A 20,693-nucleotide genomic window follows, 5' to 3' on the forward strand; every position below is an offset into this window, starting at 1 on the left:
TTTATGTTTGGATAGAAACACTCATACCTTGTTTCAGCCGAACTACTTAACCCAAAGGACAACTCGTGTTGAGGGTCATACATTTGGAGGATGTGTTGTTATTATTAATGTTGTAAAATGTCAAGTTTCTCTCGGTCAGCACAGGTAAATTGACTCAATGAGTCTATAGTCGTCATGCTATTTATGTGTATTACGTATTTTAAGCACGTGCATGTGTTATTTATGCTAACGAGCTGTAGCTTATTAGCTCCGGTGGCTAAGGAGTTAGCCTTTGGAGTTCTGTGTGTGATAATAACTCATGGAAAGACTGAATGATTAAATTTACATTACTTAATTGATTATCTTTGCTATTTTCTGTAGTTGTGTTTTTTGTACTTTTCCTCTCACCTGGTTTTTGAACTGTGCTTGAAATGTATTTATGTGTGAGATAGAATATCGTTGGAAATTGTTAATTCCTTATTTAACAGTTGTCCAGTTTAAAACTCAAAGGTACTTGTTATCTTCTTCAGATTCGAAAAGAATTGGCTTTAGAATGGAGGGAAAAGAAATGAATTGACTAAATGTCAACAAAATATTACCATCTATGTTGTCCCTGCAATTTCTCCAAACCACACGGCTTGTATTTCACTGGTTCGAATCCCTCCTGGTGCATCACTGTGGGATGTTGCACAAGTCCTGCTTCTCGGGGATGGGTTAAATGCAGAGGACACATTTTGTGTGTGTTAATTAATTAATTTTAATTGATGTATTTATTTCAGCCTCCAAGTTACATCATGTGAAACCAAACTTCAGCATCCAGAACAATACATGCATCGGCTGTTCATCATTTGACTAACCAACTAAGCCTGTCCAAATTTTGGGTTTTTCTGAAGCATATAGCAGTAAAAGTAAACGTGACAGGAAAAAAAAATGTTAATCATTGTGTAAATTAGTAAAATTACCGAATATTCTGATGCAATTTCTTACAAAATTGTCCTAAATTACACAAGCATTGGTCAAAAAATTATGGAATTCTGAAGCATTGATTGGATATTGTTTGTTCTTTACATACTATGTCAGTTCTACATGGAAGTGCAAACTTGTATAAAAATGTGGAAATTGCACTTTTCCCCACCTATAATTTGTGGCCCACTTAAGATCAAACTGCTTCGCGCTTTTTTTGGCCCATGAGCAAAATGAGTTTGACACCCCTGATTTAAACGGGTCACTTATCACAGCTGACGCACACATTTATAAATATATGCCATTCATATAGAGCAAATAATTCTCTTTCTTTCCTCTCAGCAATGGGCTACATTTGCCCGTTCCTGGTTCCTGATTGATGCCAGGATGCAGCCCCCTGGGAAGATCGCTACTATGTGTTCAATTAGACTACAAGGAAAGCACAAGCCTATTTACCATGCTCTGAGTGAGTCCAATGTAGCGTTATTCTTCATCAAGAGGGCTTTAGTTGACTCTTGTAGTTTCAGGAGAAAGCCTCATGATGGCAGTAAACTACAACCCTTTTTTATTATAGTTTTCTTCTCACAAATCTTTCATAATTGTGTATTCTTTTCTGACATTGTTTGCCTTCTGTTCAGTTGAGTTATGAACATAAGTCTAAATTAAAACCTGTTCCCAGGTGACTGTGGTGACCACGTGGTGGTTATAAACTCCAAACACATCGCCTTCTCTGGAAACAAATGGGAACAGAAAGTCTACTCTTCTCATACAGGGTGATGCTCTCCACTCGTCTTTGTTTCCTCAAAGTTGATAAACCATTGAGAGACAATTTGGAGAAAAATAAAGTCCATTATAGCATATGTCATAACATTTTTGTTTTTGTTTTTTAAATTCGTCTTGTTTGGGAGCTTGGTGATATAAAAGATTTAAGACTGTATTTGCTTGTAATCAGATCGTAACTATATTGGGAGTTTTGTTATTGTAAAATGGACTTTAAAGGTCATGTTCCTTTTTGATAAGGTGCACAAATAAATTAGAAATTTGCGATGGGGGGAAAAAACTCCCTTTTGTGGATGTGCATGTTAAAGTGTAAAAGCTAACTTTGTGTATTGAAACTTCCTTCTTTCAGCTATCCTGGTGGTTTCAAACAAGTTACAGCTGCACAGCTCCACCATAAGGACCCTAAAGCAGTAAGTGTTTAATTCACAGTTTATTTTCACTGCATAAATAAAGGTGCTCTGCTCCATGCTGGATTAGATTTTAATGTCCTTGTGATTTTGCCAAATTCTCATCCAGCCAGGTTCGTCCCTTATCTGAAATCAATTCCTTTATTTAAATGTACACCGCTGAGCAAACGCTTAATATTAGGGGCTTAGTTATTGTGTTCATGGATCTAAATATAATAATTTCAATGGGATTTAAATTAGAGAGATGATAAGCATCATTGCATTAATGAAGGTCCTGAGTCAGAAGGAACAACATGTCATTTTGTCCATCCACGGTTTGATGGTATTGCACACCTGGAAGATTAGTTATTTCATTAAAATCATGATGGAGCCTCCTCCACTGTGTCGCCAAGACATTATACTGTGTTTATGGCTTGATTCCTCCATAAACAAAGGAAATTACATGAAGCCAAATTTTTGCTAATTTTTTTTTTTTTACAAGTTATGGTTTCAAATATTTTGATCAAATGATGAACAGCTTGAGTTTAAATATAAAGGTCTATCTGCTATTAGTTTATCGTCTCACTCCTAATTCTTCTTTTGGCATCTTGAAATTCTATATCTAACCTAATTCGAATAAACGTGCAAAAATCATGATACTACTTTCCCTAGTCTTAACTGTTGGTTCAGGAGTTTACTGTTTAGTCATGTATGTTAAAATGATGCAGTGGATTTGTGTTGGTGAGAGCTGCTTTCAGAATGTTCCTTAAACTCAGTAAAGTGACTGGAGTTGAAGAATAACTCCTGAGGTTTATGTGTTATTGTACTGTATATTTCTGTGTACTTGGTTGTGTGGAATGAAGCGAAGAGTCTTGTTTTTACATAAACTACATATATTACACTCAGAGCCTGACATGAAAATCAGAAGTTTGACATTTGGGTATTTCTTTACCACTGACTTTCAATTCTCCTTTTAAACACCTCAGTCAGATCACTTCCATAACTACATCTGATTTTAGTAGTTATGAACACTAAGTGACACCACGGTTTGACAACATATGAAAATCTGTGTTTACTGTTTACAGGCAGTTATTGCCATTGTGTTTCCTCTATGCAGATTGTGAAATTAGCAGTTTACGGCATGCTGCCTCGGAATCTATCCCGACGCACCATGATGCAGCGATTACACATCTTTCCTGAACACGTAAGTTGTGCTTAGTCTCACGTCTCTGAGCTTGTATTAGCCAGGCTGAAAGAGGCTCTGGTATAGACAGAGATGCACAGAGAGAAATTTCAAAGTATTTTTGACATTTTTGCTCTCTTTCCCAAACAAATTCTGTTACGTCTAACTGTCCCTCGATAAATCTAAAAGTTATTTCCTTTCTTCCCTTAGAGATGACTTTATAATAATATTAAAAGGTATATTGCTCTTATTTCTGCTGTCATAGCTCCATTTCTGCAAATGAGAAGCTATTTATGATTTTCTGACACCAAAAGAGGAAGTTAGTGAAAGTTAAGCAGCTGAAGACACTTTTTTTTCTTTAAAAGCTAAAGATAAATACTTGGCTGTCATTGGTTAAAAAGACCTGCGATGGACTGGTGCCCTGTCCAGGGTGTACCCCCGCCCAGCGCCCAATGAGAGCCGGAGATTGGCACCGGCACACCCCCGCCCCTGTGAGACAGGAGCAAGTGGGTTTGAAAATGGATGGATGGATGGATGGTTAAAAAGACAACAGATGCATTGTGTTACGACTACAAGTATTATTGACAGAGAAATCACAAAGGTGAGAATTTAGAGAAAAATTTAAAATGCGACTCAAATTGTCCTTTTTTGTCAGGAATTTCTAAGGAATTCTCCTCATATGAGACAAAAGGTCTGATGCCACTAGTCAAACACTAGCCCCGTGGTGTCACAATGCGGCAGAAACACTTGTCTTTATTATGTTCCAGTTCAGTATTCAGCAGTAGTTACAGTGTGAGTATGTACAGTGTGTCCATACTAACCCAGAGATGCCCAAATGTCTTCTGCTACAGGACATTTTAACTTTGACTTTTTTTTTAATTATTGTCTTGTCTTTAAATCGTCTTGCTCCACAAATGAATTTGAGGGCTCAGAGCAGCTCTGATGAATATTAATCAGACTTTTCTGTCAATACCAGAGACTGATGGACCTTTATCCTCCTTCAGCCCTTGACGCTGATAATTTGATCTGCTTCCTCCCAACACTACTGTTCTATTATTTCACCTCATCTTCTATCCATTCTGTAGTTTAATTCCCGCCTCTGTGAATATCATGTCCTGTCTTAATGTCCTTTTTTTTCTCCTTTTTTCCTCTGCACTTCAGGAGCTGCCAGAGGATATTAAAGCCAACCTGACAGAGGAGCTGCCTCAGCCCAGAGACATCCCCAGGAAGCTCAGCGAGTACACGCAGGAGGAGATTGACGCCTTTCCCCGGCTTTTTACGCTGTATGTAAAACAGCACATCAGTGCATGTGCACATTTCTTTTACACACACATGCACAAGTGGTTAACTGTCAGACATCATTGATCCTAATCCAGTGTTTTTCAACCTCGGGGTCATAACACTATATGGGGTCAGCCAGAATTCAAATGTGGTGACCTGAAATGTCTAGTAAATGACACAAAAAAAAATCCTGATTAAAATGATATTTTTGTAATTTTTTTAGATTATTATTCTTTTTCAAGTTAAAACACCACATGCAATCTCAAGCAACTGTATTCTGTACTTTCACTTCCTCAAATATAAATCTCATTAAAGAAAATACAGTATAAAAATGTAAAAATTGGTCATTAAATAATTAGATAATAATAAAAAATAATATAAACAGGTTGGGAACCACTGTCCTAACCTCTGTAGCTGTGATTATTAAAGTTTCCCACAGTCCTGCTGATTTCAAATGTCTCTGCTCCAACGCACCTGATTTTAAGGAAAAAGCCCTTTAGAAGGACTTTGGATAACCCTGCTCTGTAGTTACACATATTGTTAGCTTGATTGATAGAATAATTCCCACTCTGCAATGACATTTAGAAAAATGCATATTTTATCAATAAAAACAATGTTATAGAAATTGAAAAATTCATTTTGGGACTGAGAGGGAAAACCTGTTGCTTTGAAGCCACATTCATGTCATTACTTAGTCGTTTTCAGCTCATGTTGATGTGTGGTAGATCTATCATTTTAGAAACTGTCAACAAGCAGGATTAGTGGAATAGATTAGAGTTGGGATGTAACGATTAATGGTAAGGCAGTTAAAAATCGATTCATAGGTATCACGGTTCACATCGATGCTCTGAAATTGAATTACAGTACTTTTTTTAAACAGCAGAGGTATTTATCATTCTCTTGTCCAGATGTATTTATGTATTTATCCTTTTCTTGTCCAGAAGTGTAGGCGGAGGGCGGAATCTGCTACTACTTTCTTTCTGGCCGCCTTCTACTCTTAAACATGTTCATAAATGATTCCTTACCCCTTTAGCACCGAAAGAATATCTGTAATTTTACGTGAATATCTGTAAAAGTCACGTTTTTCTATTAGCTCTGTCTGCTAGCATAGCATCTCTTCTTCACTGCTAGCATAGCTGCATGCCAACCGACCACTGGGTTACCAGCGCCCTCTGCTGATCCAAACAAATATCTGATGTAAATACAGTGCAGACTGGTTTTTTTTTTTTTTAAAGTCCAATTGTTAAGGCACAAAATACATTTTCAGTTGCACTTTTAAAAAGAACTATTATGTAGTTTTGCATTGTTTACTATAGAACCAGAATTTAAATTAATAGGCTTCTTCTTCTTTTGTATTATTCCTTTATTTATTTCATTCAAGATTTATTTTTAGTTAAATTGCATTGTTTTGAATAGTTTATCAAGGGATTCTTTTGACAATGAAAAATAGAAGGAAAATAGTACAGTAAAGGAATATTTTTCAGTCATCATATGTCTACAGTCCCATTTTGTAAAATAAATCATGAGAGAATTGTATCGTGAACCCAGTATCGTGAATCAAATCATATCGGGAGTTGAGTGAATCATTACATCCCTAAATTAGAGGGTCACTTCATTACCTATTGGATGATATGCTGCGCTTCCTACCCAACCTACATGTCAGCACTTGCATTAGCTCTCTTTACATTGCAAATGCTCACTTTCCCTCTCAGAGGAGGTTCCTGTGCCTCCCTGTAGAGGGCAGTGTTGTGCAGTCAAGCTCTTTTTCTACCTCATTTTTCTTCAGATTAGAAAAATGAATCACCTGATCAGCCATTCACAGAGTTTGGATGTAAGAAAAGATTATGGAAAAAGCATATTTTCTTAAAGCTTATATCCGGAGTTTCTGAGAAACGTCTCGATGTCCTGCCCTAAACAGCTTTACTTCCTCCCACTGCCTCTGTAATCGGCCAGAAGCCACGCCTCTACTTTTCCGCACGCGCATTGCGGAACATAACATGGTTGCATCGAGTCGCAGTGATATAGGTTTATGGGTCAGATAAGAGGCAAAATCATATTTACCTGTTTGCTGTTGTGACGCACGACCTTGTTTCCGTGCACAGTTCCACATTCACTTTGATTGAGGGTCTCAAAAACAGGAAGTTGAAGCCTATTGGCTGGGCGCACTCGTTTTCATTTGTATAGGGGTTTATAGGACAAAGGAGGGACTTACATACATTAATGTATATGAATGACAACCGTCAGTAGACCATAGTAAAAGATTAGTTAGGTATTTTTTTCACATTTCAAAATAATCATACATAAACATAGATTTCTCAGAAACTCCAGATATCAGCTTTAAGGCCTAATATAGCTATATCAGTTTTCAGTCAAAGTATAATAACGGGGGTTTTATATAAGTTTGGAGAGATTTGGGATATGAAATAAAACCAGTTATATTTGTAAAAACTGTGAAATGATGGTGAATTTTAGATATGAGTGAAGCCTGGTTGTTTACTCTTAAAGATGGTTAATGTATAATTATGTAAAATGACGAGCACACAGGTGGTTTCCATCACTCCATGCCTGTTTGTGAAATACAAGGATCGTTAAAGGCATCGGTTCCTCTACATAATCATATTCATCAGTTTCTTTACTGAAGTATTATTCGGCCGATATATTTCATTGTTTTTTTTAATCCACCGTACACACACACACACATCCCGAATAGTTGTAAATATGTCATTTCGTGTTCAGGTTCCTCTAAACTTTTTCCTTCTGCTCCTCTTAGTTTTGTGCTCTCTGCAAACACAAAGTGAAATTCAACATGTTTCATTCACAAATTTGATCCCGAATAAGGAACATGGTTAGAAAGTAATTCAATAGCAGCTGTTTCCTCTTTCTAGTTTCACTTACTGTGGGAATGTGTGACAAATACTGCAGCGTGTTTTTCTGGTTGTAAACAACATTATTCTCTTTTTATCTCCACTATTTTATAGAGACTAATGTATCTAATGTGTCTGCTTAAAAGAAAATGATCCATCAGATCGTGGTCCTCACCACTGGCCACTCAGGTTGTAATTTGTTGTATGCTAATTTGAGCCTTTATCCCGTATACCAACAATATCCCTCCAGAGCTGTTTTTATTTATCCACCATCATGTGTGTGCCGACGCCCCTCACAGGCATGCAGAGCGTATTTGCACTGCATTCAGTGTCGCTGTCAGTGTGTGTGTCAAGTGATAAATGAGCCACTTCTTTACTGTGTACTGGTTCAGTCCCCTCAGCCAATCAGCTGCTGCTCACGGGCTGGCTGCCGTGTTGCCATCAAGGTCAAACTAATCCTGGTTTATTTAAGGGATGGGCCTTACCCTAGTTAATATTCATTCAGCTCTGTCTCACTCGTTCTACTGATCAAACGTGTGCATGTGTGTGTCGGGGAGACGGGGTTAAGGTCATCATGGGCGTTTCAATCACTAACCTTTATTTAACACATAGTTAATATTCACTCAGGAAACGCCTGCAGCTGAACTGAGGAACTGTTACTAAACATAAGCATTTCCTCCTCGCTCTCCATTCACTAAAAAGTGCTGAAATATAAAAAAATTATTATGCACATGATATACTCCCGGTGGAGTTATTACATTTGATGAAACGTGTTTATTTCAAAACCAATACAACGAGCTGTGATAGGATCTGTAGGCTGGGATCCCTGCCTCCAATGAAAGGTCAGAACTAGGATGTTGTCTGAACTCATCATGAGAAAGTGATAGAATCTGCCCATTTCCCCCTCCTTGTTGTTGCTTGTAATCTGTTGTGTTGTCCAGGCTCTCGCCTTCCCATACTAATGTGTGTTCTGTTTTTTTTCACAGACCTGAAGACTACACCATGAAATAAAAATGGAGACGATGTGGTCAAGGCTGAGGGTCTTTTTTCCCCTTAATGTTGCTGGGTTTTGTAATGAGGTCAATTACATGCACGTTCTGGGCAGTCCTGCACTTAGTGGACCTAAACTCAAACATAATCCCATATACACCAGAGGAAGACAACCGACACCCCTCATCTCTGTGGATGTATAGTGAAGCATTAGCCTTGATATCATCGAGAGCAGCCAAGCCCAGAGAAAAATCTCATCTATTTCAGTTTAAATTTTTCTGCCCTGATTATACAACCATGAAATGATTTGACTCCAAAAATTGACGTGTGGTCGAGCTCATCCTGTTTTTAAACATTTCTGAACTCTCAGTGGAGTCTCTATGACAACACCGGGTCACTCCTCATGAAAATGTTGAGTCACAACTTGTCATCCCTAATTTCCTCTGCGTTTTTGAAATATAAATAATTCTAAATGTTTTATGGGATTGGTTTCTGCAGCTTTTTCCCCCTTTTTTTGTTTGAATCCACTCTTGTTTAAAATAAATGACCTTGAACACAGTTTTCTCATTACAGATTTATTGATTACAAAACCAAAAATAATAAATAGGATCATAGAGTTGTGGTAAAGAGAAAGTCCTTAGTATAGCTGCTCACTGGCTTGTGGGTTAACTTTTACTGCTTGTTTTTAAACTGCAGTGCAAGAGGTGGACAGGTTCCACTCTGAGGCTTTATTGAAATAATAGCAAGGCAGCACACAGATTTTCTGCCTAGTTTAAGGTCTCAGCAGAGGTCAGGACGACTTCCAATGTGAGCGCACTTCAATTTGCATTAAAGAAATCAAACACTTCGTTAAAAAAAATTAAGATTTTGTTGTAGGACAAAATATACAAAATTGCCAAGTTTTAGATCTATTTAAAATAAGGCTGATGTGTTTGATCTGAACTTTGATGCATTCAGTTTAATGTTGGGGGTATATTATGATGAGGAACATTGGTATTTATACCAACTTACCCATAATCATATATACTGTATTATACATACTGACAAGGGGGAGTGGCTAGAACCCAGAGAGCATCATAAACCCACAGAACATTGACAGGGGAAACATGAAATGTGACATTCAACTCAACACCAAATAGAAAAACAATAACGGAGCAATAAAATAGAACAGTAACAATAAAACAGAAAATCACTCAACCGGGAATCAAACTCACGACCCTCGGCATGCACTTTAATAATTAGAGCTCTGCACCACATGGTGACTGGTGTCAGATATATAATAATAATAGTCTTTCTAACAGGAAATACTTACAAAAAATATTCTATCAAACTTGATTAACTTGAACTTGGGCCAGTATTTTAATAATTCTAGAGGTAAAACAAGATTTAGAAAGCATTTGATCTCCCTCTCCCACTCAAATTTTTGGGGGGTTACATGCCCCCCACAATACTTTTGAATTCTTTTTACATACTGGAAATATGGATGATTTTATCAAAAGCTGTCTGTACAAATGTCACCAAATCCTTTTGTTTTTAATGATTGACTGTTTAAAAGAATCACAACCTAAACAAGATGCTTGGGTGAGTTACAGACTCACAGACATGCAGCTTCACACACAAACATCATCAATCCTGAAATAATCGGCAAGCTCTTGCCTTCACGCGACCACTGGATGGTACTAACATAGATCAGGCACTTTTAGGACCTCCCTTTATTTTAGGGATATGACACAGGAGTCCACAGAGTTCTGTACATTAGCGCCACGTGCCTGATGGGGAGACACTGGGAGGGAATTCTCACCATGTGTGCAGTCGGGTGAGTCCAGAGTTCCTCTAAAGTCCTGTTTCTCCACTCTTCTCTGTGACGGCTACGTCACGTGGAAACCTCCTGGCGACACCTGGTGATCTCAGTTCCACATCCTCAGAGTGGGAGGGGTTTAAGTGGTAACCGTGGTTACCGTAACCCTGCTGGGGGTAATACTGGGGGGGGTAATGGCCATGGTAGTAGGGGTCCTGCTCTTCCTCATCTTCATTCTCCTCTTCCTCTCCATCTTGGTCGTTGTTGTACGCCCCAGCAGCAGCAGGGTTGTAGGGCTGGTAGCCAGCGTGGGGCAGTGGTTGGACTGGGATTGTGGGAATATTTAAGGTCAGTGTGGACATGTTGAGCTAAGGGTCAAACTTGGAGCTGCAATAGGAAATGCCACCACCAGCAAAAAGCAGCAGTCATGGTTCAAAAGGAGGAACTTCCCACTGAAGTGTTTGGACAGAAGTGCAGCAGCAATGAGAGTCATGCAAAGATAAAGGTTTTTGCAACAGAACAAGAAAAAGGGGGCAGCTTATCAGTTGGCTTCAGGCATTTCAAAATTCAATTTACAAGAGTTGAACTGAAATTACAAACAGTACTGATTTCTACCCTGTGCTGCTCAAATGTGATAATTTTTTCCGGAATTAAAAAAAGATTCCCATCACAATGGGGTTAAACTGGGACTTCCAGCTCATCCCACTGTGTGAGGAATGCTCAGAGTAGCAAATTGTACGGCAATGAAAGCATCAAAGCAATTCATCCAGATTTATCTGATTCATCCGCTTTGATTAGATGAGATTAGTTTTGACGAGCTCTGAGTTGGAAGCGGAGGCTAATGTAAAAAAAAACACAGTGTACACGCGTGTCTATTGACAGCAGCACCCATCTACACAGCACCATTATCCTGGCTGGGTTTGGTCTTGTTTGAGGGTAAGCTGATACAATTTTTCCTTGAGGCAGTCAAATGAGCAAGAAAAAAGCTAAGCAGATCTAATCAGCAAACCCAGCTGATTGTTAAGAAGAATGACATGGAAACACTTTGAAAATCTATAATTACACTTCAAAAAGAGTGCAGACGGATCTCTAAAGTTAATCCTAAAAGGTTGGAATTCAACGTTAAATGACCAAAGTTCATTCAAAAATAAGCTACTGTTTGAAGAGAAACAGTAAGTAAAAGTGTGCGCAGCAAAGCAGAGTTTAAAATTTGCTGTGGCAGGCTTTCTGGGATTAACCATGTCAGGTGGAGTCTACTTCTCCACAGCAGCCATGTGGGAATGATCAGAATCAGATTGAGCCGACTCTGCTGTTTCTTGTCTGTTTTCTTTTGTTTTTTTAAAGAAAGGGCCCGGTGGGGGGAGAGCACGGAGGAGGAGGAGGAAGATGGTCAGAGACTGCTCCTCAGTAATCATTCCGATAGTCCTGTTGAACTTCAGACCAGAAGGAGAAGGAGGGGAACAGTGGGAGGAGAGAGACCAACCAGAAAGAAATAAGACGTTACAAGAAAGAAATACCACAGACACCACAGTGTTAAACATATGAACCCAAACAGAGGAAACTTCCCCAACCTGTCAGATGTGTTTCTGAGATAACAAGGTTAATGTTGGACTATCTCTTAAAAAGAAATCACATCTTGAGAAACTTAGAAAAAACCCCAGCTCATAATAAAACATTCATATATAAACTTCTTTTAAAATATCAAATGAATGATTCACATCTGTACCTGAGGAATAAAGATTTAAAACAGTGAAAACAGCCGAATAATAAAGAAAAATGCATCCTAAGACCTCAGAGGAACTTTTAGTAATGCACTACAAGTACTCATGTTACTGTAATTGAGTTGCTTTTATAGGTACTAGTAATTGTAGTTGTACTTAAGTACGTTTAAAAGAAATAAAGTAATTCATTATATTTCTACACATTTCTACACCCAAGTGTTACTGAATAAATTATTATTATTTGTTTTAAAATGATCAACGGACATTATGAAACATCAGATTAAACATAATGCACCGCGCCAAAAACAGCATTGAATGGAAGTTATTTTCTCAGAGCGTCACCAGAAGGTTTTACAAGCACTATGTATCTGCTATTAATAATATTTTATTTTAAAAATAATTGTACATTTTGACAAACCTTTTATTTTATACAGATGCCTCTGTGGAAAATAAAGTTCCAATTGTGCAAAATGTTTTGTTTATACATGAGATGTTTACTGTATGAAAGGGAACCACAAATAAATGTAGGGGAATGAAAATAAGCATTGTAATACCTTTTACTTTGAGTACGATTCAGTTGAGTTACTTTTTACTTGTACCTGAGTATTTTTTGTATGACATACTTGTACTTGAGGACAATTTCAATCAAGTAACAATACTTTTATTTCAAGAGGATATATCAGCACTCTTTACAGCTCTGTATATACAGTAAGTATACGTAAAACAAAGGTTTAACTCAGACATGTGACAATGACCTCGTCGTTAAACTCGACTTACTACTTTCATCCTCTGGGATAAATTACAAGCTGTTTTTTCCAATGTCAGTGCCTGACCTGACATGTGCTTCTGGAAGAATGATCCAAAAAAACCCACCATACTCTAAGAAATGAATCCATTAAAGCATGAAAGTGAGGGCAAATTTCTTCTTGAACCCAACAGATTATTAATAGGATGCTATTACAGTTCCTGTGTGTATAAAGGCTGGCTTTGCAATAGTTTTGGCAATATATTGTACTTTTAGAAAGAAGATCAATAACTCTGGTGATGCTCTCTGAGAAACATAAACCTGCAGCCAGAAAGCAATACTTTTAATTGGAGGTGGAACAGCGAGCCAGGCTAGTCCAGGGTCAGAGACTATTCGCTGAGCTCCTCCAAACATCTTGTTGTCTTAACATGTCAGCATCATTTCCAACATCAGTGAGGTAAACAATAAGAGGCTTCACTTGTTCACTTTTGGTTTTCTGCTGACATGAGGTAAAACGAACTAAGACTATCACATTAAACCTGAATTTGGTTGACCCAACACAATGGCAGAGTTACTCACGTTACTGGAATTGTGTTGCTTTTATGAGTACTTTTTGTACTTTTTTGTATATTTCTAAATCAGTAATTTTACCTGTCCTTAAGTGTGTTTTAAAAGAAGTAAAGTTATTTGTTACATTTCTACACCCAACCGTTACTGAGTAAATTTATATTTTTTTAATTACCTTTAATGAAGGCACATTGAACATAATCCATATGTTCTTAGTTGTGCCACTTCTGATCAACGCTCAGCCATTTTCTTCAGCTCAGGTTGTGGTTTCTACCTCTTATGTTGTTACCCCGAGTTCATAAATGTAGATATACTTAGAGCCTGATCATTTTTTTTTACATTTTTAATTGACGTTATTGGTGTTATTTTATTTTAAAAAGAATTGTCTGTTTTGACAAACCTCTATTTTATACAGATGCCTTTGTGGAAAATAAATTAAGATCCAATAAGCCTATTCACATTCTCGGAAATCTGGCTCTCGTTCAGATCTCGCGCGTGAGTTCAAAGGTCAAGAGGGATAAACAACGAGTCTGACAGAGATTTAGATTATTTTTCCCGTTGGAGTGTTGATCCTGTGTGGAAACGTGGTATCGGTCTCCAAGATAGAAATGCCGAGTTAGCTGCTAAAGCTAATGCTGCACACGAGCTGAAAATTCAGGTGTTTCCTGCCTTTTTAAACAGAGACCATTCAGCTGATCAGTGCTGTTTCACTCATCAGCCTGTCCATCTTATACACTTGGTTAGTGAATCGTAAATGTACCTTTTCATAGTGAGAACTCATACTGTCCTTTTCACACACGGAAATCTTGCTTGTCCCATCAATAATAATGAATCATTTATTTATAAGTGCTTTTCAAAAACTCAGATACTTTAAAGGTATAAAGAGAAAATACAAAAAGCTTGGGAGAAGGAGTGTGGAATCAGTGAAGGTCTGTGACTTTAATACTGCTTCTGTCATCGGTTTTACAAAAGTGCTCGGGTACGTGCATCATTCCCGGGTAGAGTTCGAATTCCGCCCGCTGGAGACCCAGATAGTCGGTGTTTTCGTGCACCAAGTGTAATCTGTGTGGTTACGAGGGGACTGCCTTGCTTCCATACTGCTGCAGCTGCTCCCATCGGTTTTTCAAAGTGGCTTCAGCAGAAGTTCCTGGTCCCTCCTCGAGTTCGAATATGTGTAATATTAATAATATAAACACTAATAAAACACTCTGGAATACAATTACAAACGCTGTTAGGTAGAAAATAACAGATTGAACGAGCTGGTTTATGAATATACTTTATCCCTCTCGACCTATGACCCCCCAGGTCGCACTTGCGCAGTTCCAGAGTGTGAAAATGCTTATTGTGCAAGATTTTATCTTCCTTTTTAAGTTTACACATGAGATGTTAACTGTATGCAAGGGAACCGTGGCCAGATTTATTACCAAAAATAAACACGGGGTGTGAAAATAACTAGTAACTTTTACTTTGAGTAAACCAACTATTTAATTGAGCTACTTTCTACCTGTACTTGAGTATTTTATGTATGACTTGCTTGTACTTGTATTTAAGTACAAGTGACAGTACTTCTTGAGTAGGATATATCAGTACTCTTTACACCTCTGCACAACAGTGGTTCCAGTTGTTCTATTGGCTGAATTCCGCATTTAATCTCCGACCACCTAAAGCTCTGCAGAAGTGACAGGATTCATCATGTAGGCCGGTCACGGATTGTGTCACAACTCCACCTATGACTGATGCCCAACACAGCGTCGATTGATAGAGCTTGCAGTTAAAATTCACTACAGGTACCATTTAATGCTCTGAATTGAAGTTATTAGAGAAGTGGGTGTGAATGATGGGTGAGTTTTAGTGTCTGTAGCTGTAGTGTTATCCTCCCTGTTACGACAACTTTAAAGAGCATAGAGAAAGAAAATAAAACGAGTTTGTGTGCACGTAGGAAAAACCCGGCTGAGCTGACCTTTAAAAGTCACACAGACAAACAGCAGTTAAAGGTCAAAAGCTTCACAAGTTGTATTTTGTAAAATAAGTTTTCCTTTGAGGTGGTCACTGAGGCTGTGTTATATTACTAGTAAACAACACCGATGGAATTAATCAACACACATTCAATAAACATGTTTTAAAAGCCTTTGAGGGAAGAAAAAAAAAAAGCGGTTTTATGGATGAAGTAACGTCTCAGCTACTCCCAGCAGATTACAGACCATAGGTGTGTGTGTGTGTGTGTGGTAGCATATTTTAGATCACAATGCAGACAAATTGGCGTTGGCCTGTTAACTGATCTTAATCCATCAGTGTCGACATGAATGTATAAACATCCAGACAAAGCCTCTATAAAAGTAAGATTACTATGCCATTGGCTGAGAAATTTACAAGAATTAAACCCATCTTAGGACCTCTGTCAGCACAATTTGCTGTTTTATTTGCGTTAAACATGCTCTTTACAAAGGGAAAGACAGGGATGGACCATCAAAACTAAGACATGTTTTTTCAGTTCTCAGACACAACACAAGAAGTCAATAGAAGTGTTTTAGCTCAACAATTAAAGGTAAAATCAGGACACATACTGTATTACTTTTCTAAGTTTAGACTAAGCAAGCAATAGGAAGTAAGAAAATCTCCCAGTTTAGGTATTGTTTTGATTGCCGTTGCCAGCTCGTGGTCCACAGTGCAACCCAGAGAATGTGCTTTACTTTTCATGGTGTTTCTGTCTAAACCTTAATATAGTCACTGACAAGTTCAAAAATACCTTGTGCTTTGGCAGAAAAACATCATAGAAGGAACAAAGGACTTCATTCTATTAGAAATAAAACTCCTAATCTGATATGCTCCTTAATAGCTTAATATAATTTACTTGTGTAATTGAAATGTTCTGCTTTTGTTTCCAAACAGCCAGAAACCACTATGGCCCTGTAATCTGGCACTAAACGTGCACTAACCTTACAGCACACGCAAGCATGTTGCAGTGCATCTACCAACACCTGCGCAATGAGGATTATGTCCGTCAAATGCACCAAATAACACAAGCAATCATTTAGCACGTTTGCCTCTAAAGCAGTGCTTCTCAAACTTTTTATACTCACGTACCCCCTTTTTCTTATCTCTGAATCAGAGTACCCCCTTTGTCCGACTACAACATTTTGCTTAAAAAACTATTTAAAAACAACTACAGAACATAATGATGGAATGAATGAGTGATGACACACATTTAAAAAAATCTCATTTTGTAAATAAGTGGAATGAAACAATATTTAGTGCAGTGGTTCCCAACCTTTTTTGGATCGTGACCCCATTTTGATTTCAAGAATTTCTGGCGACCCCAAAGACATTTTTTTCTAAAATTAGTTTTTGATAATGTTGTAGCTCAGATATTATATATATATTGCATTTTAGTTGAACTACATTCATAAAGTGAAAGTATAGAAATACAGTTGTTTAAGTTGTGTGTTTTCATTCAAAAAATTCCAAAATCCATTTCAATTTTTCAGAAATTTCAAGCGACCCCGCATGGGGTCCCAACCCCAAGGTTTAAAAAGAACTGAATTAGTTCTTCCTGAATATATTTATTTTTATGTTTTTATCCTTTCCAGTCATCTCACACCTGGTGTGGGACCAAGACTGACACTTAATTTGTTAATTTTCAACTCTCTATCGCTCTCTCTCTCTCTCTAGTACCCCCTGTAGTGCCATCGAGTACCCCTAAGGGTACACGTACCCCCATTTGAGAAACACTGCTTCAAAGAATATGCAATCCGGCCATCTGTCATGACGTGCAAAACCTTGGCAGACCAAAAACTGAGTGTGGTGGCTGTGTTTGCATTTATTTAGCATGTTTAATAACTGTCACAGCTTTATGCACACAGGGCTGCAGGTATTACAGGCTGTGAGAGGCAGATAAGAAAAACAAAAGATGACGGAGAGGTCCAATATTTTCAGCTCGAGTCAACATTTCTGGAATGAATGAATTTGAAACAACTGAAATATTTATTTCGATATATTTCTTTCTGTGTTCTTCTTATATCTTGCCGTCTGTTCCTGCCTGCATCTGCTCTCCTTCTGCTTATATTTTAATATGTTTACATATGATAAGTATTAGATTTATTTGCCTCTTTAACTAACACCTCTAAAACTTCATTATAGGCTTCAACTCTCCATGTTGCAAACCCTGACCTAAACAAAACTTGTTTTTACCACTTTTGCATCGGCGTTCTTTGTACAAGCAATCTTAACATAGAAACGAACAATGCATGCAAACTATTTCCATGTGCAAATACAGTAATTTAGCGCTTTTCATTTAGGATCTTGGTAAATCAGGCTCTTGCTGTGTTTAATATTAAGCAGCCCTACTTAGTCCCTATATGTCAGTGGTGGGTTATTAGGATTACCAAAGCTTTCTCTGTTGACCTAAACATCTTTTTTGTATCGTATTTAAATCTATATACTGTAGTCTTTTCACTTCCTCAAATGGTTTTTCTCTGTTTCTGCTGTTTTCAATAATAAGAAAGTATATTAAATATTCATATAATTTTAGCCAGCGTGTGTTACTGAAGTTAAAGAAATGTGAATTGAGGCCTTCAGAATTAGACATGTAGATTTACTTACAATGTCAATACAATGATTATTTGGTGTTTCTGTGGGTAAAATGCATTAGTTACAGATTTAAAATAGTGTTTTATTCATCAATTTCCATGTTTACAATAGTGTTTTAAATGTGTCGTGCAAGTAAAAAGAAAATTGTTGAATTAAGTTTGATGGGAATGGCAAGAGCTCTTATGTCTACCTATTTTACTGTGAAGTGCAAATCAATGATTTTAAAAGCAGGCACATCTCAGGAAATGAAGACTGCAGTCGTGAGATTTGGCGCTTAGAAACGTGCTTTAAGCCGTAGAGCTCTGTGGCCATTTGTGTTATAGTGGATCCTGCTGGGCAATGATTGAATGTTTAAACTCCAATCGATACCATCAGTAAAGATTATTCTCAATGCTAAGTGCTAACTTCTAACATCATTTCATAAGTCTACTCTTATTTTCATTCAATGCTACTGCAATATAAATAGAAGTGTAACTTTTCACACAGTGCCTTTTCACTGGAGCAGGAAACTATCTTTGTTTTGTTCTCTCTCTATTCTTCAAAACTAATACATTAAATATAAAATCTGCCAAGAGGAGAAATATTTAGTTTGGGAAAGGACAGTGTGTTACCTTAGAGTCCAGATCTATTATGATAGCTCACTTTATGTCTCTCTCTCTTGTTGTGTTAGTGTTGCTGTGGTTCGTGTGTGATTATGTGGTTTTGGTGTGGTGTGCATTTGTGCAGGAGGGATACACGAGTGCAGCCTCCCACTGTGATGCATATTTAAGAACGCTACTGCCTGAATGAGTGAGTGAGCAACAGTGTGAGAAAGCAAGCGTGTGCGTCTACTAGATGTGTACACACGTGAAAATGTGTCAGAATGTTGAGGTAATTACTTTTATGTTTGTGTGTGTTGCCTGTGGCTTGGTGCTATCGTGCATGATGCAAATGATGGACATTCATAATTAATTATAACTTGCTAATGCACAGCCCTCGATAAATCACAAATTAAGAATGGCAACACCCTCAGGTACCTTAGAGTAAAGTGCTGTCCTGTTTCTGGTATTAAAAAAATAAAACTCTAGTTACCTCCGACACTGTATCCTAGACAAGAGTTCTGGTCACAGTATCCCGGCGGTCCAGTTGGTCCCGAACTGCCTGGATTTCCCGGCCTTCCTGCAATTCCAGGGTTACCAGGCCTACCAGGCGAGCCTTGGCTGCCCGTTCGGCCCTCACCTGGCAATCCTGAGGACGTGAAGAGCAGCAATAGATAGGGTTAGGGTCATTGGACATTAAATCAAACAGCTCATAGTGACCAGAGAAAAGCAGAGGCAGGAAATTAGAGTTAAAACCTCTAATATAGAAAACATCCCTTCACTGTCTTCTCACACCTACAATCTGTGCTCAATTCTCTTGATTTAACCTAAAAAAATGAAGTGCCAGCAGACGTCTACCTTCTAATTTTGGATTCAAGCGGAAGGATGTATGGCCTTAAGAAGAAAAGCTGGATTAACTTCAAGATCAGCTGGAATGTAACCAAAGACTTCCATTTCCTGTGTGTACAGGAGGATTGGCTCTGTCAGGACTCACCTTAGCAGGTAGCACATAAGAAAAATAATGGAACCTTTATCAGTCACCATCGTGAAATACTTCTCTGCATAACCCATCACACTGCTTCACACCATTTGCACTGATGTCCACCCCATATATCATTACATGTGACCAGTACAAGATGAAACCTTGTCTGTAGTGGTAGCATTTCAGAGCATGGAGGATGCCGCAAGACGTTTAATGTTAACCTGACCATTAGGAACCAGTGTATCATAGTGTATCATGTTTTCCTGCAGTCTGTGCCTTCTCCTCGCCCTCTGCTCTCTTTTCTGTTTCAGGTGTCTTGATGCTGGAGCTGGCGGTTCCTGATCAATGGCTCACGGCTCAACTAGTCTGGGACCCTGGGATGGACTATCCTTATATAATATTTTGTTTGCCCCTCTGTCCTTTAACCCCAACCAGTCGAAGCGGATGGCTGCTACCGCTGAACATGGTTCCGCTGGACATTTCTTCCTATAAAATAGAGGGAGTTTTTTCTTCCCACTGTCGCTAAATGCTTGTTCATATGGATCTTGTTGGGTTCCTTCTTTCTTACGATGGACTTTATATTTTGTTCAGCGCTTTCAGATGACTTTGTTGTAGTTTGCGCTATATAAATAAAGTTGAATTCAATTGAATTTTACCCATTTTCCACGAGGGGTAGCAGTGGACTGCCATTTGCAGGCGCCCGAGGAGCAGTTGGCCCGGGTGGGATTCGGGACCATCACAAGTTCGCTTTCTTAACCATTTCCTTTACGTCTTTAATGACATCACCATGTAAAGAACGCAACACTAAAAAAATCTTAAGGTGACGTCAGGAAGAATGTTTCTGCTGCTGGCTTTCAGTTCAAAAACAATCTTGTTATCATTGTCATGAGTGACTGTCGGGACAAAAGTAACAATTGTTACAAAAATTACTTTTGTTCCCCCCAAAACAATACACAACATCTAGTCAATGTCAAATCACACCGCTGTCATTACACATTTGATCAACATTTGATACACTGGCATTGACAGTAGTTTATCACAATGAAAACTATTATTAGAGTATGATGTTTTCTTTTAAAATAATGCTGTTACTTTCATACCACCTCTCCCCTATTTAATGGGACATTTAAAAATTATTGATGTGATTCTTTAATTCCTGGGGAAAAAAACTCATCAAACAACAACAACAAAGGAGCCTTCTTGTCATCACTTCTCTTTCTATACAGAACATTTTATGTAGTGTTTTTTCACAGTTGTCTGATCTTACAAAAAATAAAAATAAAACTTTC

At 38.0% G+C, this 20,693-nt stretch overlaps 2 protein-coding genes across 5 annotated transcripts in view; one reads left to right on the plus strand and one right to left on the minus strand.

The window, feature by feature from the left end:
- The first annotated feature begins 27 nt into the window (after positions 1-27).
- mrpl13 (mitochondrial ribosomal protein L13) lies at positions 28-8,464 on the plus strand. Its single transcript, XM_028471089.1, has 7 exons — positions 28-144; positions 1,285-1,408; positions 1,622-1,715; positions 2,072-2,132; positions 3,226-3,312; positions 4,453-4,574; positions 8,423-8,464. Exons 1-7 carry the CDS (start codon positions 118-120, stop codon positions 8,445-8,447), a joined length of 540 nt encoding a protein of 179 aa, XP_028326890.1. The 5' UTR covers positions 28-117; the 3' UTR covers positions 8,448-8,464.
- Positions 8,465-11,523: 3,059 nt separating this feature from the next.
- The window catches only part of col14a1a (collagen, type XIV, alpha 1a), a 167,416-nt gene continuing 158,246 nt past the window's right edge, over positions 11,524-20,693 (minus strand). For all 4 annotated transcript variants that reach the window (XM_028471081.1, XM_028471079.1, XM_028471080.1 and 1 more), the window contains 2 exons: positions 18,916-19,071; positions 11,524-11,657 (listed from right to left, as the gene is read on the minus strand). In XM_028471081.1, the coding sequence (XP_028326882.1) occupies positions 11,629-11,657; positions 18,916-19,071 (185 nt within the window). In that variant the 3' untranslated portion in view covers positions 11,524-11,628. The remainder of the gene's footprint in view (positions 11,658-18,915; positions 19,072-20,693) is intronic.

Source organism: Gouania willdenowi, chromosome 16, assembly GCF_900634775.1.
Source record: "Gouania willdenowi chromosome 16, fGouWil2.1, whole genome shotgun sequence".
In the NCBI taxonomy this organism is placed as follows: Eukaryota; Metazoa; Chordata; class Actinopteri; order Blenniiformes; family Gobiesocidae; genus Gouania; species Gouania willdenowi.

Coding starts and splice junctions, on each gene's coding strand:
- mrpl13 (XM_028471089.1), top strand. CDS start 118: ATGTCAAGTTTCTCTCGGTCAGCACAG. Junction 1,409..1,621: donor GCCTATTTACCATGCTCTGA/GTGAGTCCAATG, acceptor ACCTGTTCCCAG/GTGACTGTGGTGACCACGTG. Junction 1,716..2,071: donor GTCTACTCTTCTCATACAGG/GTGATGCTCTCC, acceptor TCCTTCTTTCAG/CTATCCTGGTGGTTTCAAAC.